Here is a 27,025-nt window from a genome sequence, read left to right as displayed (position 1 = left end):
GAATGTTGTTCTGGAGTTTAATAGAGATTATTTATTAAAATATTTTTTTATTTTTAAATGTATTAAAATAATATTTTTTATTATTTTTTAAAATTTATTTTTGATATTAGCATATTAAAATTAAAAAAATTAAAAAAAATCAAAATTTTTCAAAAATATAGGTGGATTGCAATATTAAATATCATCTGAATGCCTATAAATCACTCAATATAAAAAAAAATGTTACACATGAATATATTTGTTAGAATAAAAATTTTTCATTTTAACTAATTTTTCCGGTTTTTTTTTTGTTTGGTTCGGTTTTAGGTTTATAAAACCAAAAGCGAACCTCACCGGTCGGTTTTTTTAAAATTTTAATTAGTTTAATTAATTTTTTTTTATGATTCGGTTTTTTCGGTTATTTTTTTCTGATTTTCTCAATTTTTTTGGTTTTTCAGTTTTTTATCACCCCTAATTTCAATTTAGAGTTGTAAGTTTAGAATTTTAATTAAACCTTTCCTAAAAGTATAATTTAGATTATAATTGGTATTCTTGTTTTTTTTTTTTTAGTCAAGTATCTAGCTCGTTGATTAATATATTTATGAAAGGATTTTCTCACACTCCCTCTAAATATATGAAAAAATGAAAACAATAATCAATATGAAAAATTAATTTTAACTAGTGGACTGCATATGAACATGAAAAAATGGTATACACCAAAAATACTAGAATTCCAAACTCCATTGATATTTGTTTGAAGTCAAGTATTAGATTTAAAATATTCACTCATGAAGAAGGTTGGAAAAAGAAAAATTCTAAATTCTGTTTTTCAAATGGGGTTAGGCAAATTTTGAATTTAAAAAAATATTATTGTTTTAATTGCTAATATAAAAAATAATTTTTTTAAAATAAAAAAATATTAATTTAAAAACTATCTTATTCTCCAAAGCAAACAAGAAATTTCATTGATGGAGGCCACAGGCCCAATTGAGTGGCATGGGGCCTAGGCTTGTTACAGCTTGGAGCAAAACAGAAGCCCAATAGACTACACCTGTTTGCAAAAGGCTAGTTCAAGATTACAGAGTGAACCCGACCCATTGATCATGAACTTCTCCACCGTTGTGACTCTGTAGCTAAATTGTAAAGAGCATGCGTTCAGCCACCCCCCTTATTCACTATTTTTTTAAATAAAAAAAACTAAATGAGCTTAGTTTTTTTTTTTTTTTAGCCATAGCTCGAAACACAAAAAACTATAAATTGAAACAATATAAATATGATTTTATCATTTCCAAAAAAAAATTGATTAAGCATGGAATTGGGTGAGGAAATGTCTCTTTTTATGATATACATTCGTCATTGCAAAATTGAATGGTAAAAAAGGATCCGGACATGTTTTTCTTGTTACAGAGAAATGATTATTTTGCCATAAAAAGCAAAAAAAAAAATCTTTGGATGAGGGGCTCTTTTACCTTTTTATTAAAAAATGAACAGCTGAGTTACAGCCATACCTTGAATGAGAAATAAATATACATGCATAGAGGGGCTTTTTCGTCTTTTTCTTTTTTAAACAGTACAATAGCGAAATTAACCTTGCAATTTTTAAAAAAAAAAGCTATTTGCGAGGGTATTTTGATCTTTTTTTACTAGTTTTGTTGTTATTTTAAGGTTTTGTTAGGGGCGGCTTGGTAATGTTAAGTTTTTAGATATTATTAAAAAACAAAGTTGTTGACGTAGCACGCCATGGCCTTCGCGCCATTCAAGTGCCGCATGAGGGATCGTGGGGTGGCCAAAGTCCTGCTTCCATCATGGCGTTGGGAGCAGCGCATTGTCCTCTTTCCAGAGTTGTGGTGCTTCTTTCGGAAGATATTCGGTTGGGCTGCGGTGAAGGTTTTTTTTTCTTCTATCTTCTCCCTCTCATTTTCTAGAAAAACACACCTGAATTTAAAAAAGAAACAATTGTGTCCTCTGGTTTGTAATCTTATCGTTTTGGTCCTTCTTATTTTAATTACTGTTTATTTAGCTTTTGATACCGAAGTTTAGATTTTTTTTAATTTCATCCCTAGGCATTTTATTCTATTTGATTTTTTATTCGATTTGGTCCCTCTACTTTTAATTGCTCTATTTCCATGCTTTATATTTTTCTTGATTATTATTTTTTGCAATTTCATCCCTTTAAATTTTATAGCATTTGTTTTTTAATTCATTTTTTGTCCACATTCTTTTGATTTATATATTCTTATCCTTTTCCTGATTTATCTTTTTTTATTTATTCTGTCCCTCAACATTTAACTTCACTTGGATTTTTATACAGTTTTGGTCCTTATTCTTTCAAATTTCAATAACCATTTTTTTTTATCATTTTCTTAGTTTTTTATGTTTTCCAATTTGGTTACTAATTATTTTCTTTCATTTTTTTATATCATGATTGGGTTTTAAATTGTTTTACGTTTAGATATTTTACTTTGTTATTTGTTCGTGGTTACCTTCCAACATGGAAGTTTTTTTGTTTATTGAAAATTGATTATTTTTTTCAAATTCGTTATTATACCTTTAGCTTCATTCTTTTTTGCGATTTTTTTTTTATTGAGTTATCACGATCTTATATCCTAGGTAATAGGTTAATTAAGTTAATCATAGTTGTCTCGATGTTTTCCCCTCAATTCTTTTTATGAAATTGATTTTTTTTAACAATTTCATACATTTGCATTAAATTATCAGCTCTTAAAGTTTGTGATGTTTTCACTTTTCTTTATAATGGGTTATCCCGAATGCGAGTTAATCAAGCTAACCCGGGTTAGTTTTTATTTTCTTACTCAATGTTTTTTTATTTAACTTTGGTCTTTTTTGCTAGGTTCTTTTTTTGGAAGTCTACTTTTTTTTTTATCTTAATCTCATGTCACGAGTGGTGGGTCAGTTGAATTAACCTTGATTGACTCGGTTTTTTTTCCTCAATTTCTTATGACTTTTTTTTTCAATTTCATTGTCTTGCATTAAAATATTTTCCCTTAAGTTTTGTCATTTTTTTGCTTCTCTTTCTATTTTGTTATTTCGAGAGTGGGTTGGTCAAGCTAATCTGGTTCGGCTTGCATTTTCATTCACAATGTTTTTTTTATTTAACTTGGGCCATTTTTGTTTGGCTCTTTTTTTAAAGTCTATTTTTTTCTATCTCGATCTCATATCACGTGTGGTGGGTTAGTCGAGTGAACCCTGGTTGACTTAGATTTTTTCCCTTGATTTTCTTATAACTTTTTTTTTTATTTTCATCATTTTGCCTTAAATTATTTGCCTTTGAACTTTGTTTTTTTTTTTTTTCACTCTTCTTACTATTTAGTTATTTCGAGAGCAGGTTGATAAAGTTAACTCGGATTAGCTCGGCGTTTTTTTGAAGTTTTTTATTGAACTTTGGTTTTTTTACTAGGTCATCATTTTAAAATTCTTTTTTTTAATCCCGATATCTTATAGTTGGTTGTTGGTTCATCAAGTTACCTCAAGTTGATTCAGAGTTTTTTTTTTCACTGTTGTATTTTTTAAAGTTTTTTTTTGTTTTTATTTTTAACATTAAGATATTAGGCCTTGAACTTTACACATTTTTTTTTTTACAAGTTCTTTCAGTTTCATATCCCAAACCGTGTTTGAGTTAATTTAACCTAGATTATCCTAAATTATCATTGCTTGAATATACTTTTTTTAATATTGAAAAAAGTTGGGCACGGCTCCCGTAATAGTATTGGCCACCTATCCAGTATACCTCTCAACAAAGACAAATGCTTGAAATATTATTATAGTATATACCTAAAATAGCATTCCTTTAAAAATGCTGGCAAAACTTTTAATTATTTCTCAGTAAAATTTAATTTTGTTGTATTGTTGGTGCCTCCACTCCAATCAAGGGGGAGGTCGTGAATTTGAAAGTGAAACAATGTTCTTGGTCCAATTTATGATGGGATAATATTGAACTTGCAAGTTAGATCTGTGAACCTCTAAAGAAAAGAATTTTTTGGACGATTTAGATTTAAATTTTTATTTTTTGCAAGTTAGATCAACCTATGATGTTTTGCTTATCACTGGATCGTTGTTCCCATACTACGCTTTTAGCCATATCATTTTTTTTAACATGAAAACAAAATAGGTGTTGCCGTAGAGAAAAACTTAAATTGTGACTAGATTAACTTGATAAATTTAAAGATAACTTGAATGATAATAAAAAAAAAACTCGCAAAATCAAGCATCAACAAAATAACATGATATTTATTTGAGACCGCGATAACTTGATAGGAAGCAAAACAAACAAATTATGAAGACTAATTAAAAATAAATTAAATGTTGAAGAATAAAATCGAATGATGAAATTGAAAAAAAACCAAAGTACTCAAAGAAATTTGATTCCTTCTTTTTTGTCCAAAAGAAAAGAAATTTGATTTGTTCTTTGATTTGAATGGAGTTCGAGTCAAATTTAGATAGTTGTTTATAAGTGTGGTGACAATTGTTTTTTAAAGTGATTTTCACTCGGAAATGTATCAAAATATTTTTTTTATTTTTAAAAAATTATTTTTTACATCGGCACATCAAAATGATAAAAAAATATAAAGAAATTAATTTTAAATAAAAAAATCAAAATTCAATGCAACACAATTTTTAACACAATTCCAAGCAGCTTCCTAAGCTCCGTGGCATGATATGTAAGAGATATTGTCCACCTATTTTCAAATATTAAGCATTAACTTTATAAAACAAATTCAAATCTTTATGTAATATTTTTTTCATGGTATTTTTTATGCAACTTTGATTTACTGAGAAAATATATGTGCACAATTTTATAACAGTTTCTTATGAGTAATAATAAGTTTTTTTACATCAATAATTAATATATTTGTGCTTAAAACTAACTCAATTGTAAACAATAAGTTGTTTTTATAAGATTATCAAATGTTATATATAGATATTTTGAGCTTTCCATAAGCATTGTTCTTGTACTCCTACACACTCCCATCCCACAATATCGATTTAGCTCTCACAGTAGGAAAAAACATTGAATGTTAAATTAATTAGAACAATCATTTCTATTAATAACTAATTTAAAAATATACAGCAAAAAAATTATTACTAATGTCACTGCATAACTTGTTTCATTAATCTAAACAAAATATAATTAACAAAAGATAATGGAATCTCTCTAATTCCATGATAACTACCTTATTTTCACTATGAGAAAGCGAAAAATAGACTCACTCGCTTTCTCCCATACCTTTCATTGAAAACTCATAAATCTAATTCTGAGAAATGTAGTTCACTGGTGAGGTTCTAAATTTGTTATCTAGAAGTTACTAGTTCGAGTCTCACAAACTTCAAGGTTACTAGAGGCTTACATGGTCGTTAATTTCAGGATTCGTAAAATTAATCGAGGTGCGCATAAGCTGGTCCGGACACTCATGTTAATAAAAAAAACCTCATAAATATGGTCCATACATAAATTTGATTTTGGATCTATCATCCAAGCGAACCAATTTATTAAAGCTTGATTAAGGCATACTACCAAAATGCCTTAAAGATGATTAACAATTAATAATATTCTTATTAATTAACTTAATCCAAGTGAAGTTTTTAGCTAAATCGTATTAAATACTAATTTAATCAAATCTAATTGAGAATCGAGATAATAAACTCTAATAAAATTACAAATAAATAAAATGAAATGAATTTGGATTGGTATCTCTTGGTATCTAGATCAGTTCCCACAACTACAATCCTAACTACCTTTCTAGATGCTTTCAAAAATCCAGAACCCTAATCTCCTATCCATAGACAAAGCCAAGAAAACAAGGACCGTGAGCCATATAGAGAGGCCACCAAACGCTTCTAGAAGCTCTACTTCCACACGTGATTTTCCTTCGGGACAAAAGATTCATGCACGTTAGATGGTCCATTAATTCCAATCATATTTTTAAAATCCGGGTTGACCAGAGACTTAAGTGATCCTGTAACCAAGCCGATATTAAAAATAAATAAAGAAAGTAAAAATACAATGTGAATGTAGGTTGACCCGGCAAAATTCGGTTAAAAACTCGGTTACAATTCATTGACTATTTTTTTAAACTAAAGCGACGTCGTTTTGATTTATAAAAAAATTTAGGGTTGACCCGATCAAAACTCAGTGACCCGATCAAAACTTGTGACCCGGGTCTTAGACCAGGTCGACCACCGGGCCGAGTTTAAAAACTCTGATTCCAATCACGTACACCACCACCGTTGGATTAAAATCAAGCGGCTCAAGATCACCGGAATCTCCTAACTATAGGTCTTCGGCTTCTAGAAACTCTGGCAAGTGCAAACTAGATTTCATTAGCTATGGAGTGACGCAAGATTGTGGTGACGTAATAGAAACCCATGAAGTCCGAATAAAATTATAAAAGTTGCCATTTTTTGTGTCGGCTCCAAGTAAAACTTTTTTGAGCCGCTTTGGTTGATTATACCAGCCGGTCAATGGCTCCACACACCAAGCAAGGCAAGATTGTCGACAAAAGTAGGGAAAAAAAAAAACTTTGAAAAGCTTTCAGGTTTGTATTTTTTTCAAAGTAAGAGAAATTTGATTTGTGCTAAGATTTGAATTGAATTTAGGAGATATTTGGTGTGAGTATAACCAGACAATCTATATATGCTAGAAATATTTGTGTTTTTTTTCTCTTTAATATCCTTAATTTTTATTTTTTTTATACGGACTAGGATGTCCTTACTTTTATTGATAATAATACAGTTATCATAACACTTCCAACTCTTATTTTTAAATGTAATTAATGTATTATATATTTGTGTCAAGTGCATAATTATATAGAAAAAAATATCATGTTGACAAATTGATTTTAAATGTAAATAGTATATTATACATGTGTTTATGTGCGTAATTATTTAGAAAAAAATATAATTAAACAATTTAAATTATTCTTGTAGCAGCACATCATTACTGATAATTGAGTTTATATATTAAAACCTTATCAATGTTAGTTATAACCAAATCATCAACCATAATATTAAACTTGATTTGGTGGGCAACCTATAAATTTCACAACCTAGAATCAAAATTAGATTAAGTTTCAAGTTAAATAAAAATATATATTAAAATGATAAAACTCGGTTGACCTAACTAATTTTTTCGTGATTTAATTAATCTAATTATATTTAATCAAATTAATATCAAATATTTTTTTAAAAAAATATTATTATTTTTATAAAAATAATTAACTTGAATTCATGTAATAATCCACACATAGTTTTTAAACCCGACCCGGAGGTCGACCGGTATAATGATCGAGTCACAGGTCAGATGGGCTGACCCGGGTCAATAAAAAAAAATTCTAAGCATACGCTGTTGAGTGTGAATCAAATTAACTCTTTAACACAAAATCCCAACCAATAAAAAAAAAATCTTCTTGACCTGTTGGCACCATTTACCAAGGACATTGATTCTAAGCATACGCAACTGAGTGTAAACCAAGTGCTTCAAAAGACTAATCTTCTTGTCAGAATCATATTGCTGGGTAGCTTTGGATTTATCCACCAAATCTTTCAAAGAAAGAAACGAATCCTCGACAGCTCGACTTACGAGAGTCGAGAATTTCATAGTTTGTTGCCCTAACTCAGCTATTCTAAGTCTTCAAGAGTTAGGGCTTTATTTTTATTTTGGTTTATTGCTGGATTTGCATATTACTATTACTGTTATGAAGGCATAATAGAAGAAGCTAGGGTTTTTGGAGACAGAAACAGAAGAATAGTTTTTGTTTTCTTTTACTTTTATGTTCTGTGTTATTTTTTAAGTTTCAGAAGGAGAGAGAGATGGGGACTTACTCGATATGGTTTGCATGTGGCTTAAATTTCTTTGCAACTGATATGGTTATGAACTTTGAAGAGAGACAGAGATTAGGTTTTCTGTGAATTGTAATTCTGTCTTCCGATAAATTAATAGTAAAAAGCTAAAGCTAAAAACGATGTAGTTTAACTTATATACAAACAATCGGGTCTCAGTCGTGTTTACCCGAGTCGACCCGCCGGGTTGACTTTTCTGACCAATTTTTTTATCAACTCGGTTCGATTCTAATCCAATATCAGCTAGATTTCAAGTCAACCGGCCGCATCAGGCTTTAAAACTATATATCCACGAGTTAGCTATAGAAGTAACTAATCTAATTTTTTTAGTAAGTTCATGGATCAGACAACTATAATATAATCAATAGGGTCAAAGACAGCTAGACAAGCCATGGCTCAAGCTTGACCAATAATGCCAGCTGCCAAGTAATAAATACCACTCTCTCTCTCCGCTTCCCTGAATTCTTATATATAACCTTTTTTCTCCTCTCCGTTTCACACACTAATTCAATTTCTCTGAAAATTTCAATATCCCGTTCTGCCCCTAAAGCCTATCTCAATGAATGCAACAACACTATTCACCGTCTCCCCACTCCTTTCATCGCTGGCGAACCGCCGGGGAGTCTCAATTAAAGCCGCCGTGTCAACATTAGCGGCCGAGTCTTTCCGAGTTGACCCAGGGAGGAAGTCGCTGAGTCTGTACGAGATTCTTCAAGTTAAGAGAACGGCGTCGTTAACGGAGATTAAGGGTGCGTTTAGGAGTCTAGCCAAGGTTTATCATCCTGATGTGAGCGGTAGTGATGGTGGAGAGCAATTGGACGGTCTGGATTTTGTTGAGATATGTAATGCCTATGAAACGCTGTCGGATCCCGCTGCTCGTGCTATGTATGATTTGTCGTTGGGTTACAGTAGTAGCAGGAAGAGACCGGTTAGGTTTTCCGGTGGGTATTCTCTGAACCGGCGGTGGGAAACTGATCAGTGCTGGTAAAATGGCGACGTTTTAGGAAAGTTTTTTTTTTTTGTAGTATTTTGAGCTTCTTTACAGAAGCATGCCACGTGATGTTGCAATTTGCAGAGATAAATATTTTTAATTTTGAATCTAGCATATGCAATATCAAAACAAAATCAAAGCTTTGATTGATGCAGAATTTTATTCATGAAATCAAGGCAGATTTCTAGATGCCTTCTAGTTTATTTATTTTTTAAAAATCGATGTCTTCTTGATTAATCCTAAATCATCCGATTAAAGTAATGTTAAGCTTCCATGAGTGCTATTACATTTATCGGGAAATAATAATAATAATAATTATGAACAACCCACAAACGAGAGATACAATAATAGTTGTGTAATTTTATTCAATTTTAAATTTTTTTATTAGATGCATTTGCGTCTATTCGGTAAAAAAAGAAGAAGAAGATATTATTTGCATTGGACAACATTATTCATCGCTCATTTTATGTATCAAATAAATAGATTTTGTTGGATTTCATACATATTTAATATTTGATCTTTTTTAATAAATCAATTATGTAAAATTATAATTTTACTCTTTCAACTAATTCAAGGATTTGTATGATTATATTAGAAAGTGCTCGGGATTGAGCTGAAATGAGTTGTGTTTGAGAGGTTTATTTGAGATGATTTTTTTTTAATTGAATTTTTTTAATATTTTGTATTGATTGAGAATTAAATTTTATAATTTATTTTAATATATTTTTTATAAAATTATCACTAGACTCGTAATCTAAATCATGAATGTGATAGGTTAACGCAGATCCAATATATTAGAGTTTTAATATTAAAAAATATTATCAAATATATCATTATTTTAATATGTAAAAAAAATGTTGTCTAGTGTATATTAAATTTTGAGTTCATAATTATTATTTTTATTAGAAAACATATTAGCAATGTTTGCATATTTTTTTTTGTTTTAATTAAAATTGATCTGACTCATAACATAGCGAAAATATAATTTAGTTTAATATATTACTAGATATGTGACTTGCGCTTTTCCGCGGGCCAGTAATGTAAAAAAACGATGCTCGGGTGCTGCTAATGTGTTTTAAAGAAGAAGAAAAACAAATCTACATTCACTCAATTATATGATTGAAAAAACAATGACATTAAATAAACATAATCTTAAAAGAAAATGTGACAACAATAACTATTAAGGAAAAAAAATGCTTGTTAAAAGAAAAAAAAATCATAATTCTGAATTTCAAGATAACTCAATGTTAAAAATAAATAAATAAAATAAAACATGTTAAATCAACTTAAGCTAGTATGCTAAATTTACGTCCTGAATTATGAGATCAAACTAATTTTATAAAAACCAAATTGAAAAAAAAACTATAATCAATCCCTAACAATTAAAATATTAAAAGCTAAAATAAAAAAAAATAATTTTATTATTTTAATCTATAATGATATGTGGTTAGATTTAGATTTTTTTTTTAAATTATAAAAACCAAGATAGTAATCAAGTGACGTGTCCCTCTCCCGAGGACAGCATTCTAGATGCATTCTAACCTCGTAAACCCTGATCCTCTCTATCCACATCCCCAAGGGAGACAGCCAGACAAAAAAAAAGCCCCAAATATCTTTCTCCTTTTGTTAATGGGACCTCAATCAACAGTGACTCACAACTCGAAAGAATTCACAGCCTCACAAGTGAGGCCTCCAAATGCTTCTAGAAGCTAATCGCTAAGCTCATTACTGACGTCACAAGAATTATCTATCACTTTCCTTCTCGACAAGCTCCGTGGTAATTAATAGCCTATTTATTTTTATTTGTTTTAAAAGTATTTTTTAAAAAATTATTTTTTTAATTTTTTTTTATATTATCACATCATATTTTAATATAATAATATTAAAAAATACTCTGAAAAATAATAATTATCACGCTTCCAAACTTTACAATGGATGGTCCATTTCTAATCATTTCCTCTACCGTTGGATTTTGTTGGCAAACAAAATCCAACGGCTCAAGATCACAAGTGAGTCTCAACTATAGATCTCTGGCTTCTAGAAACCCTGCCACGTGAAAGGACATAAATGACCATGTCATGTCATGTTATGAGATTATCACAATAATTTGTTTTTGTGTTTAAAAAATAATTTTTAAATAAATTTATTTATTTTTTTTAAAATTTTTTTTGATGTTTTCAGATCGTAAACTGATATTAAAAATAAAATTTAAAAAATAAAAAATTATTTTAAATATTTTTAAATAAAAAATATTTTAAAAAATAATTATCACCACAATATCAAACGAGCTCTAAATAAACTTTAAACCCTAGATAACTCAATATATATTTAATATTATAGTAGCTTTTATTTTTTAAAATGTTTTTTGCGTAGAAAAAATAAATCAATATTTTTTATATGCTTTTCACTGATCTATACTAATATTAAAAATAAAAAATAACTTAAAAATATATTTTTAATTTTTTTTAAAAACATCATATATCATATGTCTAAACACACACTCAATATCCTTTTTAATTAGCATAGTTTTAGTTTCAATCATTTTAAACATCAATTTATTCAATTTTAAGTGATTTGATGAATTGATTTATTTTTTCTTTGGTATGATCAAATCTAATAAGAATCAGGTTAATTTTAATGATTTTAAAAAAATTAAAATAATATTATTTTAAATAAAATAATTGATGCAAATTAATCCGATAATGTATGAATTAAGATGATAATCTAATGATCCAAACCATCAATCAAATCATAAATTCATCCAGTGCACAATTTGTCCTGAAGCTTAGCATAAACTTAACAAAACACAATATCAAACGAGCTCTAAATAAACTTTAAACCCTAGATAACTCAATATATATTTAATATTATAGTAGCTTTTATTTTTTAAAATGTTTTTTGCGTAGAAAAAATAAATCAATATTTTTTATATGCTTTTCACTGATCTATACTAATATTAAAAATAAAAAATAACTTAAAAATATATTTTTAATTTTTTTTAAAAACATCATATATCATATGTCTAAACACACACTCAATATCCTTTTTAATTAGCATAGTTTTAGTTTCAATCATTTTAAACATCAATTTATTCAATTTTAAGTGATTTGATGAATTGATTTATTTTTTCTTTGGTATGATCAAATCTAATAAGAATCAGGTTAATTTTAATGATTTTAAAAAAATTAAAATAATATTATTTTAAATAAAATAATTGATGCAAATTAATCCGATAATGTATGAATTAAGATGATAATCTAATGATCCAAACCATCAATCAAATCATAAATTCATCCAGTGCACAATTTGTCCTGAAGCTTAGCATAAACTTCACAAAACACAAACCCTCAAAGGAAAAAAAAGGAAAGCTAAACAGATCAGAACTGAGATTATATTCTTGCTGGAATTATGCAGTTGCCAAGTATCAGTCTCTACGTACAAGAAGAAAGGAGGTTCAGTCATTCCAGTAAGGTTAAGCTGCATCTGCTGCGAATGCAAAACAAAGAAAAAGACGAACATGTTCATTCAAAGAGAGGAGGAGAAGGCAGCGTATTTGAATGCAGGATCAGGTGGTGAAGATGGGAATCTAACATCCAACACCATTTTCATAGAAAAAAGGACGATCTCCAGACATCAATTGCCTAGAGGTCTTAGCCAGTAGAATCAGTTCAAGAGATGTGTAAGACATTAAGACCAAGCACAGTGCGAAGCTTATATGATTGAGGAGAAAACATTTAATCACATGGAGTTTTCTGGGACAGCAGAGTTGTATCACCTTATATGTAAGGAGATACTTCACAAAAAGTTTTTATCATAACTAATCCTTTGAACTCATCCATGGAGCCATGACTGTTCATTATCTGTACCTGAAACTTTCACAGGCCTTGAATATGGGTGTTGGAGACTCCTGGGTAGAATAAAACCTAGAATACGAACATCGTTCATCGAAACTAAGACACTAGCATGGTCTCCACAGCTAAACCAAATCATGGTTAGAGGTGTCAGGATTCTTAATTTAGTTCAAAATTACCAATCGATTGCACTGATTAACAGAGTCTGCGCCTGTAATTAAGTAACTAAGCTCTTCGAGCAGCTAAGTTAGGGCATGTCAAGACTCAGCACCATAGAACATTGCGACAGCCTAAAACGATAACGAAGGTAAGTTAAAGGATATACCTGGTACTCACAATCATAACATGGAGTGAAAACTAAAATAAGAATGAATTATTCTGCAAAAATAATATAAATTATATATTAGAATTTTAATTTGCAGTTTAAGCTTTTCATATAATTATTTGATATGATATAAGTTTTTAATAACCAAATAATTACAAGATTTACTTTCATGAAATTTTAATTTTTCATTCCAATAAAAATTAGATAACTAAACACAAAATAAAAGCGGGTTTATACAAGTTTTAATATTATTATTTTTTTATTTGAGAGGATATTATTTTAAAAAATAATATAAATCAAGATGATTTTTTAATAATAAATAAGAAAATATCTTTACGAGTTTAACACTTATTATTTTTGTGTTAGTATCATCAGAAAAATAATAGAAATATTTTCAATATAGCAACGTCATTTATTTAGATGTTTTTTCATATGAATTTTTTTTTAAATAATCGCTACTATAATACCAAACACGCTTTATAACCCTGATGTAATGTGGAAACAACCAGGAATAGGAAGTATAAAAGATGGCAGGTGCCCAAAATATTATTTAAAGGACTGAAACGACAAGTACCAGAAACTTTGAGGACCATTCAAGAAATTCGCCAAGTTCCCAGTGATGTCGAGCCCAATCTATACAATCTAATAAATCCATCCCATGGCCCGAAAGATAGTGATTTGCAAAGCTGAACAAATCAACCAATAACAGCCATCCACATCAGAACAAATTCAAAAACCATAACGATCAGAATCTCTCTTTTACTTGCTTTACACTTCGACTTCTCCATAACGTTCAACTTTACTGTTTCCCCTAACACAGCTCCAAGATTCAAAACGCACACTCCATCCATTTCTTCAGCTTAGGTTCTTGAAAAGCCTGCCTTGTGTAGCAGACATCTCCAGATTATTCAGAACACACCCCGCGTGGGAGGAGGAGGAAGAAGAAGCTAGCAAAGATGTGTTGCGGGACAAAGGTGTGCATGATGTGCACTTGTGTGATATTGGCGGTGATCTTGATAGGGTTATTGTTTGGTTTTGGGATTTACAAAAATGGGTTTCATAAGTTGAAGGATGCAATTCATGAATGTGATTCTAATGGTTCACTTTGTGGAACTGGAAGGCCGTTCTTGGGTGTTGCAGCTCCTCCCGCTCCCTTGTAGGAGTCTTGTGTTCTTTTCCTTGCAGCAATTCTTTTAGGGTTTCGATTTTTTCATAGGCACTTGCATTAGTTTTCCAAGTGATTCATATCATAATAATGTTTGTTTCTTGCTATTTAATTCTTAATTCTAGTCATTGTTGAATGGAACGATGCCTTATGGTTCTCAGATCTGTTTCATTGAATTTAACCCTTCTGATTTTGCAATTGAAAAAAATTACTGCCCAGCTGAATTTACAATGTTAGTATTGAAGATTGGTGACTTCCCACTCATTACTGTAAAAATAATAATGAGTTGATTTGTAAAACCATAAAATCTTGTGATTTTACAGGGTTCTATATATAAATCAAACTAAAAGCTCGAAAACCAATAAAATTAAATTTAATTCATGCAAAATCAATAAAATCAGATCAAATTTACAAGTTTTTAAAAAGTATAAGATAAATGATTTTCTTGGTTTTATATGAATTACCAGCCAGCCAACTGGTTACCTTGTTATCTTTCTGTATATTTTAAGGTGTTTGAGTGTTATATGTTATTTGCTACTTCGATAGAATTATTAATATATAATTAGCCAAAAAAATTTACTAAGTACAAAAAGACCAAGGCTCCGACTTTTTAGCATATGAGAAAATTTGGCTTTCATCAATAGCATCATCCATGGTCAGCAATGCATAATTTCACTGATAGACCACGTAGGTCACCTCTATGTTTCTTCCTCTAATAATGCTCTCTTCTAATCATTTGTATATATAAGGTCATTATCCGCAACTGTATAATGCTGAGGTGGAGAATGAGAAACCTCACATCTAGCATGAATTTAGCAACAAAATTGATTTTTGATGTACAGTTGGGTTTAAATGTTACTAAATGGAGATGGCAAAAAAAGCACAGCGAAGTGACCAAGGATAAAAGTTTCCCTAGGTATATCCATTTGATCTATCTCCACTGCGCGCTGATCTCTTCTGCAATTCGGCATCATAATGTTGCATGGCTGCCTCGAGAGCCTGCACAAATGGCCTGGTCTGTGAATTCCAGCCAAAACAAAGGATGCAAATGCAAAAAACCAATTGAGAATGTTTTGCTGGTGACTTGCGATTTTGGGAGTTGGCGAAACAGAAGAAAATTAGGGCATTCGTTAAGTTTTGCAAACAGAAGTTGAAATTCCAATATCGCGTTAACATTTCCGCCAAAAGAAGCATACCAAAGGCCAAAACAGATAATTAACAGCTAAAATTTCAATGCATCAAAGCACCAAATCCTTGACTTAAATCGAGACATGGAAAGAAGTGTTGACCTGTTGCATTGGTCGAAGAAGTAGAGTGACCTGATGTCGAAGATCTGACTGCACAGATTCCTTCAGCTCCTGAGATTGAAGAAGAAAAGACATAAGAAAGAAGCACTTTAAAAGATTCGTGCACAACCCGTAGAATAGTATGCTGGAGAAATGAAAATTACAGGTCGCATGTATCCCGCGAGAGCCAAGGACATGTTTTAAAAATAAAAATAATGGGATGCAGAGCACCTATATCTGAGCCAAGAGCTCCATGCAAAACCATGGACAAATATATGCTTGGTAAAAACTTTAGCAAAAGGTAATGGACACCCAACACCCATACTATGTACTTCGTTCATGTGAACCTTAATCAGATGCAAAATGTTTAACAAAGAAATTATACCATGCTAGACATGAGACATCTACACAAAGATGCCCATGAATTTCTGTCACGAAGAACAAACAAGATAAACACGAGATACAAATAGCTCCATTGAAGGATGAAGTTGGTCTACTACTAGCAGCATACACTGATAGTTAGCAGTTATCCTTCATACATTGCACTGATGGTCAAATCACAGTGACACCGTGTGCAAGGTGCCAGAAAGATGCACTTTGAGACTTACGAGAAGTTTGGATGGGGGAGTAATAAGTTACGGTGTGCATGAATTTAAGATAGCTTAAGGGTATGCTTGCGACTCATGCAGTGTGGGTGATAAAATTGTGTTGTCACATAAAAGAAGAAAGCTGAATGGGGGAATAAAATATTACACAATAAGCTTATTGCCAAATTCACCTGTAGCTGTGAATCAATTTTTGACATTGCATCCTTCAATCTGCTTACCTGCAAATATTCAATGAACACAGATAGATAGAAAGATAGATAGATAGATAGATAGATAGAGAGAGAGAGAGAGAGTGGAACGATCAGATGGTGGTGCAATAAAAGAAATTCCTCTTCAAAGCAATATTTACTTTGGCCTTTGGGCTCCTGGGAACACTATTCCCAATCAACCTCATGGCAAGAGGAAATCTTGGTTCATGGATTCATTATTCAGCTATAGTTATATAGTCGTTAAAGTTGTCCTTGCCAAAAGCCTAGAAGAGTCTGTTTCAATACCCTGCTCAATCCTGACACTGATCGTATGTTGCATTTTGTAGGTTCAAATATCATGCAACATTCTCATTGAAATTCTGAATCCAGAAATCAAAAGGAACAACCTCACTCAGACAAAAGAATCACAACATTTACCTTAGTATAAAGATAAGTAGTAGTGATTGGATATGATGACCAATAATGCTTCAATAACTCCTGAAGAGACGTCCAGTGCTGAAGGCAAGTTTCCACATGAACATAAGAAACGAAACCAAAATCTTGCAATAAAACCAATAAGGTTAACAAAATAAAAACTAATAAACTAGCATTAACAGCAATATCGTACCATGGATGATCCAGTGCAAAGAATTCATTTTTTTTGTGAAGGCAGAACAATATAAATTACAAACACTCACATATAGCAGCTCCTCTTTAATTGTATTTGGCAATGTGTCCAAAACACTTAGCCCATGATTCTTCCCAGTATCATATTTGGTGCTTGAGATATTGTGGGTCAAGACTGAAAGAACCTGCATCATAGTCACATGACATACACAACATCATTAACGACAATATGCATGTTTTCTGGTAAGATTTAGCAAATAAACAGCAGATAATTTAAAATATAAAATATATTACCTTTACTGCAACTTCTGGTTTAATTATGGGATCGACCAATCCAGTGGTTTTTATGAGGGAAATGGAGTCCCTCAAAGAAGCATATGATTCTTCTGCACTCAGGATGCGTTTTACTGGATCAGTTCCAATACTGGTATCTCTTGAATTTTTAAGAGCAGTAGCTTGTTGAGAATCAAAGTAGTCCCTTGGATCCTGGATTCAAAAACATAAAATCACATAATCTGAATCACAAAATTCTACTGCAGACACATGATGACGAGAAGACAATCAAACCTTGATAGAAAGTGGTGCCAAAGGAAGATCACTTGATGCCTGAAGATCATCAATTTCCATCATTTTTGAAATCCTACTTAATCTGTCCTGGTTTGCATTCATATAAGTTTCTTCATTTGAAGCATTCTGTCCTGGCAACAGAAAAAACAAGGATGTTTTCGTACATGACCAACTAGAAGGGGAATAAAGGGAAGCCAACACAAACCATACTAACCCTGTTTTGACTGTTTAAGTGCCTCTGCTACAGTCTGAGTGTCTTTTAATTGTTCCTCATCTACAAGATAACAAATCTTAATTTCACAAGAGTATCTAGTTGTAAATTTCAAGGGACACAAACAGCAAACTGAACAAGAAACAGACACAAAATGATATTCATTGCATGCTTAAAGCACTTGGAAGCAAAATCAGATCGATGGAAAACTCTTACCTATAGGTGTTCCTTGAAGAACAACAGCGGCATGCCTGTTTAGCTCCTGTGACAGAGTTCTTATATATAGTTCATGCTGTGATTCAGTTATTTCCTTGCTACCATCACGGACAATCCCATGATCCTGTATTTTGTAAAGTGCAACCAAGGTTAGAGAAGATAGATATAAAAGCTTACTGACTGATTCAGACAATCAACCAAGAGAAGAAACTGGGATTTTCCACCAAAAAAGCATACCAGAAAGTAGCATAACTACTAGATTTAATTCAAATCCATAAGGATGTTAAGAAGGGAAGAAAAAGAAATCCCATTATGCTTTTTTATTTATTTATTGAGACATTCCATTTTCATAATAATCTATCGACCTATCTGTCACTTTTTTTTATTATAGAAAATTAGTATAAGATAATCAGAAAATACAAACTCTAGTCTTGTTTCTTAGTTGGAGTTTAAAATATAAGCTTACCATTTGAATTGAATAATTCATGAGGGAATAAGAACTTTCCAGAATATATTGTCTTAAAATGAAGGTAGGTGTTATCCAACTTACTGGAAGATGTGTATAATCATCCCCTTCATCAGCTTCCATGTTTAGAGTTGGATCAACACATCTGATCTGGAACAAAAAGTATCGAGCAACTCAATATTTCTCAATTCAGAATATAAAGACATAAAGATGCAAAAAAAAATGTCAGTATTTAGAAACAAATATATTAAATAATCAACCAAGAATGAATACCTTCCGCCGAGTTTCGCTAGCCAAAATATCATCAGGTTTCAGGAAAAGAGCAAGCTCCTCATCTTCAGCAGCTTCTGCTGCAGCAGCAGCTGCAGCATTAGCATTTTTTGCATGCTGGAGGTATTCTGCTCTACAATATTTGCTCCAGAAATCCCTTTCTGACATCTGGAACACAGGGAAGGAAAAAAAAAAACACACCAGAAAAGTTCAGAAAAGCAAAAATCTGAACAGTACATTGACTTTGGATAATTATTTAATGATAAAGTATTACGGCCTTGTCATGAAAAACACCCTTGAAAATTTTAAAAGTAGTTCCAATGCTCTCATTACCTTTTTGGGAACTAAATCCAAGTATGCTCGGTGTACTGCTGGTTTCTCTGCAAAAACCTGAGACACAATTTAATCATTAAATAAATGGATGAACAACAAAGTTATGAAATAGGTGGAAGAACATGGGAGTGGGTATACTCTACTAGGTAGGCTGTAGAATGTGATTTAGCATGAAGAATACCTTTTGGACCGCTAGTGAAAGTTTAATTAGCTAACAACTTTGTACTATCCTTGTTTTACATTTCCTAGAATTGTAAGTATTGAATAATCATGAGATATCTTACCTCACGAACAATCTCAGGAGTCAAAGTAAATGTAACTTTGTTTGTCTGGAATTCCAAGAAATAAACAAATGTAAGCTTTCCACGTCCAAAAGGCCACAAAAAAAGTATATGAAAACAGATAAAATCTCCACAGCAAAGACAAACAGGTAAGAATTCATGCACCAGCACATGCTCGCTCTCTCTCTCTCTCTCTCTCTCTCTCTCACACACACACACACACACACACACACAAACACAGAGAGGGGTGGGGAGGGAAGAAGGGAGCTGTATAGTACTCGACCGTCTGTTGATGGCTTGGTGTCTGAAAGCACGAAACTTTTAAGGCCTGTCCGTTGTTTTGACTTTTTGCTGAAGTTCCCACCAAGCAACTTCTGCAATTCGATTTAAGGAGGAACGCAATTAAATATTCCTTAATAATGCCTTTTACAACCAGAATGACAGCTTCAAGGCTGATGGTTTCCATCAGAGAAAACATTAAGATTTAAACTGATAAAAACAGCAAGTTCAAATACTAATGAAAAACAACATCATGAAAGCAAGATAATCACACATACATGTTCAAACAACACTAACCTTCCTAGTTGCCCAAAATTCAGCTTCTGTCAAGATACCATCACTCACAAACCGCTTATGAAGGTTCTGCAACTCACTGAATGATAAATTTTGGTGGTCAAATGAATCAAGGAGATAAGAAAATCAGCTCACAAAAAAAAAAAAAAAAACTGATGCATTTAGCATAAAAAAATCTAGTTATGATGATAATAAATCAAAGTACAGTAGCTAATATAGTGTGTTAACAATTCAAATAGGACAATCACCATGGAATGGATGAAATAGATATGGATTAAAAAAAAAAAAAATCTTAGTGTGCTATCTCATTAAGGGAAAAATTCGGTTATGTCCTCCACCTTTTCACAAGTCTTCAGAAAATATAAAAGCATTGGTTTCTGAACACATTTCCCATCATCTTTCCATGCTCTGTTCAAATTTCTGTCAGACGCTCTTAAACTCTAAACTACTCATTTTATGTTCTTAGTACAGATTACACTACTTTGCCAAATAAAAAGGATCAACAGTAGTTAGCTAAAATTTGATGGCAAGCACTGCAAATACCATGAAAGGTATAAAATTTGATAGCTAAAATTTTATGTTCTTACACTACATCCATGCTCTGTTCAAATTTGCCTCAGACGCTCTTAAACTCCAAACTCCTCATTTTATGTTCTTAGTACAGATTACACTACTTCGCCAAGTAGAAAGGACCAACAGTGTAGTTAGCTAAAATTTGATGGCAAGCACTGCAAGTACCATGAAAGGCATAAGTCTTATTCTTTAAATACAAGTAGTTAGACAAGTTCCTTGATCCTTGGTAAGTCATCAAATCTTTGTTAGCAACTTATTTTTTTATACAGCTAATTTTGTCTTTCTCTGATTGCTTTGAAGGCATAGAATAGCTAGTGTGAGTGAATATCTATGAACTTGAGGCTAAGTTTTCTTTCAAACAATTCTTTTCAAAAGATATGTTTTCCCTCCTTAATTACTGATTAATTAAAAGAATGCAGATCTTGCAATATAGACAAGTACAATCTCCCTTTGTAAAGGCCACATAGCTGTGTATGAGCATGTACCACCATATGTACACTCTTTTACCATTATACATATTTCAAGGAGAAAATTAAAGAGATTCACGTTATTATAAAAGAAGCTGGCTTGATTACCAAGTAGTCACCAAAAGGATTCGTGCTATAATTGCTCTATATCACGAGTTTGAATAAATAAATTTACCTATTTTCTTGCAGCATATTCATCCGCAAAAGCAATTCTTCTGTGCTAGGTTGTTCAGAAGGAACTTCTGAAGTGTCTATAGGCTTTGGTGTCTCTCCAGTCTTCGAAAGGGCTTTGCCTATTTACAAGGCACCAAAACCATAGCTTCAGAAGAAGCCCACACAGGATTGACATATTATTATGATTATCGGTAGTCTAAACACCAAGCAACAAAAAGTTTACAAAAATTGTAAGAAAGCTGAAAACTCTGACAAGTTCCATTGAACAGAGAGCAAAAAGAAGGCAAGGGCTTAGATAAACTTATTATGATGTCCCAGAGTTAGCACTAATAGAAGGCTATCCTTTAAATTCATCAAGAAAGTGACATTGGGGTTCCTCATCAATCAATCATTAGGATGAACAGAGAGATACAAGTCTTCTCTTTCTCACATGAACTCGACAGTGCAGGCATATAAAAAAAGATTCAAGTTATTGCAACACTATGCATAGAAACTGGACAATATTATAAGCTTACAGAAAAAAATACACAACAAATAAACAACATTAAGAATGTACTCCGTGTCAATAAGGAGGTGACAAGCTGAAATATAAACCTCTTAGGACAGATTTGGAATTCTGTCATGGGAGAGAAATGATTATATTTCGGTGTGATTAGTAAAAAATAAGAGATCCTCCACATTAGCAATTGATTGCGTTGTTTCCAGCAATTTCTATAATCTAATACAAGATTCCATGAAAGACAAGGGATGATTCTTCTCCCCTAAACCCTTCTTTTTACTCTACCTAACAGAAATCTAAAATACTTAACATGATACAACTTTGTATGCGTGTTTTTAACTTGCATCTAAAAACCCCCTCTCCATGCATTCAATTCCATAACAACCAAACCTGCTACAACCAATAGAATCAAACAACTCTTACACCAAACTCCATAAGCATATAGCTTCAAGGGTGTAGCAGAAGACAATTGACAATTTGACAGCTTCTTTACAAAGAACACCATTTCACCAAGAATTTTACCTCTACTGTGAAGGTTATCAATATGAACTTATCTGAAGCAGCCTCAAAAGGGAAAAAACAGCCTCTGGGAGGGATTTAACTTTTCAAATAGCTGTAAAAGGAAAACCTGGCAATCTCTATTGAGATTAACTCTTAGTCAAGACCTTGTAAATGACTTCACGGTAAACTTGACACTTAAGATGGTCACCACTCTCCATCTTCACACACCCTCCTCTGCTGCTATAGTTTTAATGCTATAATCCACTTGAAAAAATATCACAGAAAGTTTCAAATATCAAGCTCCCTCACAAGCAACATTAAAAAATATTGCTTCAGAAACATCCAAGCATGAGCTCAGTAAGGGGGGAAATGGTCCTTATGAAGGGAATTGCCACACCAAATATCACAGGAAAACATGATCCCCCTTTTCCACATGCAAAATCCATGTAGGAGAACTCTTCCTCTGCTCCACAAAACAATATCTCCTTGATGACCATAGAAACCCACCACGTTGATCTAGTTCCATATTTGACAGTTTACAAACCATCTTTAAACACCACAAACCATTCTTCAATCACTATTTACCTCAATTATGTATCTTCAAAATCACTTATGAAAAAGGCTTCGTTGAAAACAATGGCAATTTGATAACTAATCCCCCAAACTTCAGAGGGACTCATGGCAAGATTGAGCATTCATCCATTGTAGCCAATAAAGTCAACAACATTACTTTGCCCGAACTATGTAATCACCATAGTGTTTACTACTGCAAATACCATTAACTTTTTCAATCCATTAATTGCATTATCATTGCAGATTAAAAGGTAACCAAACAATCAAAATAGAACTGCAGTCACTTGCTATTACATTATAGTTCTGGTTATAATATACCAAGCACTTGTATCATTACAAGACGCTAACAAATCCATAATAAATCATAATCTCTGATCAATAGTAAATGCATCAAAGAGAAACTAGAAATCAGCATCATCTCTACACTTGAGAATCGAGACTTACCTACACACTCTTTGCAAACGTGGAGATCATCATAACTTTCAAACTCAAATATGTAACTCACACCCTACAACACCAAAAAAAAAAAAAAAACCATTTAGTACAAAATCAACAAGAAGAAAAAGAAAAAAAAGAAGAAAAAACTAACAATCAGAAACAATTCTATAATATCCAACACGGGTACCTGACTCGAAGTGAGATTAAGCATTGGTGCTTTATTTGATCCCTCCTTAGTGTACTTATGATCTACACATTCAATGTACATAAAAGAAACATAACCCGTTACACCCAAAACAAACTTGATACAAAAAATCCCATTAAAACAAACAAAAAAGGGAACAAAAAGATAACAGGTTCTTTACTTTTAACGAATCTAAACTCCATATTAAGCTTTGTAGCTGAATTAGGACTATTAGGTTTGAACATCAACCTCTCCAAAGTCTGCACCAAAACCAAAAAAAATAATCAATGCAATCAAGTTCCAAAATTTGATGATAAAATCGAAAACCCAGAAAGGAAAAGTAGTGAAAAGTACCAGGTATAATCGACCAGGAGTGCCAGGGTCTTTCACTGAACTCTTAAACTTGACTCGTTTTGACACTTGCCCGCTTGCCATATTCACTTCGATATTGCAATTCAATCCGATGAAAATAATATGTGATCAATGGAGGATTTGTGACCGGAGAGGTTCAACGGATCGGCGGGAATGGTTGGTCGGAGATGCGGTGACAGGTGTGGTGGTAGTGTTCAATGGAGGAAGTAGGAGTTGAAAGGGATAGGATGTGTGTGTGATCGGCTATAGGGACTATAGCTAAGCTAATTTTAGCTACGGAGCCCAAATTGTAAAAATGGGTGTCAATTTGCCTAACAATACAAGCACAGAGGTTCCTTCAAGACTCTGCCAAATACGGGTAGGTTACATTCTAAGGCCCCTCAAGTTGTATATTTAGATCTTTTTAGTCCTTTTACGGAAGCTTTGGGCATATCAATCCTCATACGCTTCCTTGTGGTAGCACGTGATCCCTTCATGACTCCATCCATCTTACTTGCATGCATACATGTGAGCTACGATGGTCAAGTCCAATCCATATTGGGTATCTAAAATACTTAATTTATTGGGCTATAAATCCATTGACACAGTGGATTTATGACAAGGCTAAGGCTTCATTTGGGGCCTCTTAGCTTCTGTCACCGTCACCATCATCTATATATATATATATATATATATATATATATATTAAAAATATAATAATAATTATTTTTATTTAAGTAATTAAATATCAGTATATATTTAATTACTGATATTTAGCCTCTTACATAAAATTACATTAAAATAATATATTTTTATTTTTTAAAATTTATTTTTAACATCAGTATATCAAAGCTAATCTATAGACTAAACAAACACTAATTGTATTATAAACCATTATCTATTATATGTTCATGAACAAAGGTGAATTTTTTTTAATTAATGTGGGTGTCCGGGTTAGTTTGTGTGCATTTCGACTAATCTCATGAGTTCTAAAATTAATGATTATATAAGTTTTTAGTTATAATGAGAGAACTCGAATCGAATCCGTGTGATGATCGGATAATATCAAATGCAAAAATTGATCTGATTGGACATGGCTTTTCTTCTAAACAAGCAGGAAAAAAGTGTTCCAAATAAGATAGAACGATTCATACAATAGCCATCATGGTCAAGTAATGTCCAAATCTTCAGCTTGGTAAGAAGTAAAAACAACTCCATGCATTTTCAACCCTCGAAGCACACACAATATATGAGTGGCTTAACCATCATCCCTGCCCTGCGCAACCGCCTACTGGACCGTGGCCCCCTGCGCAACCGCAGCGCCTGGTGTTTTTGTTGGCAGACTATGATGCTTCAACTTCAATCCAAAGGAAGGGAGGGTTGAACCCAGGGTTTAGAGCCAGCTGCATGCATTTTCAGCTATAAAGAGGGATGATTTCCTGTTTTTCTTGAATCCCTTAGAAATCTAACTCTATTCGTATAGCTTAGATACATTCTGCAGAACATCAAAAAAAAATATCAACTTGAAAAGTTGAAAGTAGAAGACGAAGATATGTATAACAAAAGGGTGAAGTTTTCTTAAGTAGTTGAAGGGTGAAGTTTTCTTAAGTAGCCATCAATACAGAGTTGTTTGAAACTGTCTACCGAAGGGGGAGATTAATCTTTTGCACATTGAAGGAATATATATCTCTAATAAAAAAGAAAATGAAAACATCAAACCCTGATAACTATGGAGATATTGTATTAATTATCAAAGAAAGAGGCCAAAAGGCCATTCTCATAATCAATTTTGTTACAAGGATCGAGCAGCAACAGCCTACAGCATAAACAACCATGGCATGCTGCATTTCAAGACTTCATGATCATGATCATGATCATGATCATGTACTGAATTACCAAATCATCTCTTACACAATGCAGGTGCGTTTGCAAATCATGGAAAAAAACTCCCATGGATCCTGATTATTTCAGGCATCACCCTCTCGACAAGAAAACCCAGAAACCTTTTTATTTCTATATGCAGCAGAAAAAACTTTACTGGGTTGAACCTCAAGGAACCAGTTTGCATGCTGTTTCATGTGGACTAGGGTTTTATACAAAGACTAAGAAATTTAATGTTCTTACGTTTTTACATGTAGAAAGATTGTAGAAACATTTGTGGCTGTTCACGTATGGCTCATTTTTGTTTTGATATTTTTCTCCTGGATCATTTCAATTCTGAAACTTAAAAGGTTAGGTTATACAAATTTATATTATCTTGTACGAGATTTGAACTTATAAAAATTCAGTTTTTCAGACTATATATGATGATACCAGGAGAATTTAAACATTATCTTGTTTTAATCTTGATTCAAGAATTTAAATTATTAAATAAGATTTCAAAACCTAATTTATATTATTTTCAGAGATAACTTATAGTTTTAAAATATATTATTGCATGATCATGAAACAAAAAGCTTAACAAAGATGAAAATTCCCTCGGATGGATCGACATTTAATCCAATTGTTTATAATCCAAGCTTATCTTCAGTCAAGGATTTGGAATGAAGACAGATTATGATTTCATCCTTTTCAGCTGTGTTTCATGCTTGCAATTTATACATTTGATTATTAGTTTAATGTTTTGAAAATTGAGAGAGCTTTTAATTAATTTTAAAAGTATAACTATTATTAAATACATTCAAATTTGTTCTCTGTTATTTATATAAACATATTATCTATTTCATATATATATATATATAATCAATTCCTTCAATAAGCTTGAACCCTGTGTTGGGTTTTGAAATGGAAAGGAAGAAGAAGTAACGAGGAAGGTGCCTGGATGTCTGAGAATATAATAATAGTTATTTTTTAAAATATTTTATTTTAAAAATGTATTAAAATATTTTTTTTTAATTTTTAGAAATTATATATCAACATATTAATTCAAAAACATTAAAAAAAATTAATTTTAAAAAAACTTGAAATATACGCGTTTAGTTTTGCTTCCTGGTTGTCAACATGGTCCAGATAAGATTTCTGGCCCAAGTCCATTGAGCCCACCCAATAGGATAACCTTTTATTTTCTCTTATTAAAACAAGGGCCCAATACCGTAACCCGGGCAAATTGGCAAAAGATTAAAAAAAAACAAAATAAAAATAAAAATAAAAATACACACGCACACAAGAAGCATCCAATAGAATTTTGACGTTACAACTACGCTATGTATTTTGCCCGATATCTTAGGCAACCAATAAAAAAGAAAAAACTCAAAATTCTCCTTTTACAAATGTCAAAATCCATTTCATAAGAAAATAAAATTGTTTTTAATGGCTCTGGCGACAGAATGATTTCTTTTTTATTCAAGAAAGAAAAAATATTAAATAAAATCATAATTAGTTATATTACTTCATCTCATAAAAACATAAAATCTGTTTTAAAAATGTTCATAAATCTTATGTTTTTATGGAGGAAAAAAAAAAACAGAAGAG

The 27,025-nt window shown here is 31.8% G+C and overlaps 2 protein-coding genes across 6 annotated transcripts; one reads left to right on the top strand and one right to left on the bottom strand.

Moving 5' to 3' along the window:
- The first annotated feature begins 8,304 nt into the window (after positions 1-8,304).
- Positions 8,305-9,014, top strand: LOC7486095 (chaperone protein dnaJ 11, chloroplastic). The gene has a single exon (XM_002309868.4). The coding sequence runs from the start codon at positions 8,396-8,398 to the stop codon at positions 8,822-8,824; it is 429 nt and encodes a 142-aa protein (XP_002309904.1). The 5' UTR covers positions 8,305-8,395; the 3' UTR covers positions 8,825-9,014.
- A 5,857-nt stretch (positions 9,015-14,871) lies between these two features.
- On the bottom strand, positions 14,872-23,902 carry LOC7466730 (general transcription and DNA repair factor IIH subunit TFB1-1). 5 transcript variants are annotated; one of them, XM_002310476.4, is made up of 20 exons: positions 23,558-23,900; positions 23,385-23,463; positions 23,207-23,268; positions 23,026-23,089; positions 21,010-21,127; positions 19,798-19,873; positions 19,500-19,595; positions 19,225-19,269; positions 18,941-18,997; positions 18,611-18,775; positions 18,422-18,487; positions 17,872-17,995; positions 17,659-17,718; positions 17,445-17,575; positions 17,172-17,363; positions 16,949-17,062; positions 16,689-16,766; positions 16,233-16,280; positions 15,458-15,526; positions 14,872-15,167 (listed from the first exon to the last, which is right to left on the bottom strand). In XM_002310476.4, exons 1-20 carry the CDS (start codon positions 23,636-23,638, stop codon positions 15,081-15,083), a joined length of 1,812 nt encoding a protein of 603 aa, XP_002310512.4. In that variant the 5' UTR covers positions 23,639-23,900; the 3' UTR covers positions 14,872-15,080. The 5 variants fall into 5 exon arrangements, 2 of the variants coding, with proteins under 2 accessions (XP_002310512.4, XP_024461642.2); XR_008059736.1 differs by having other exon boundaries at positions 15,151-15,167; positions 16,208-16,280; positions 23,558-23,901; XR_002983006.2 differs by lacking the exon at positions 14,872-15,167 and having other exon boundaries at positions 16,689-16,810; positions 23,558-23,902.
- Positions 23,903-27,025: the final 3,123 nt, after the last annotated feature.

This window comes from Populus trichocarpa, chromosome 7 (genome assembly GCF_000002775.5).
Source record: "Populus trichocarpa isolate Nisqually-1 chromosome 7, P.trichocarpa_v4.1, whole genome shotgun sequence".
NCBI lineage: Eukaryota > Viridiplantae > Streptophyta > Magnoliopsida > Malpighiales > Salicaceae > Populus > Populus trichocarpa.
This window is presented reverse-complemented; position numbering and strand designations above follow the sequence as displayed.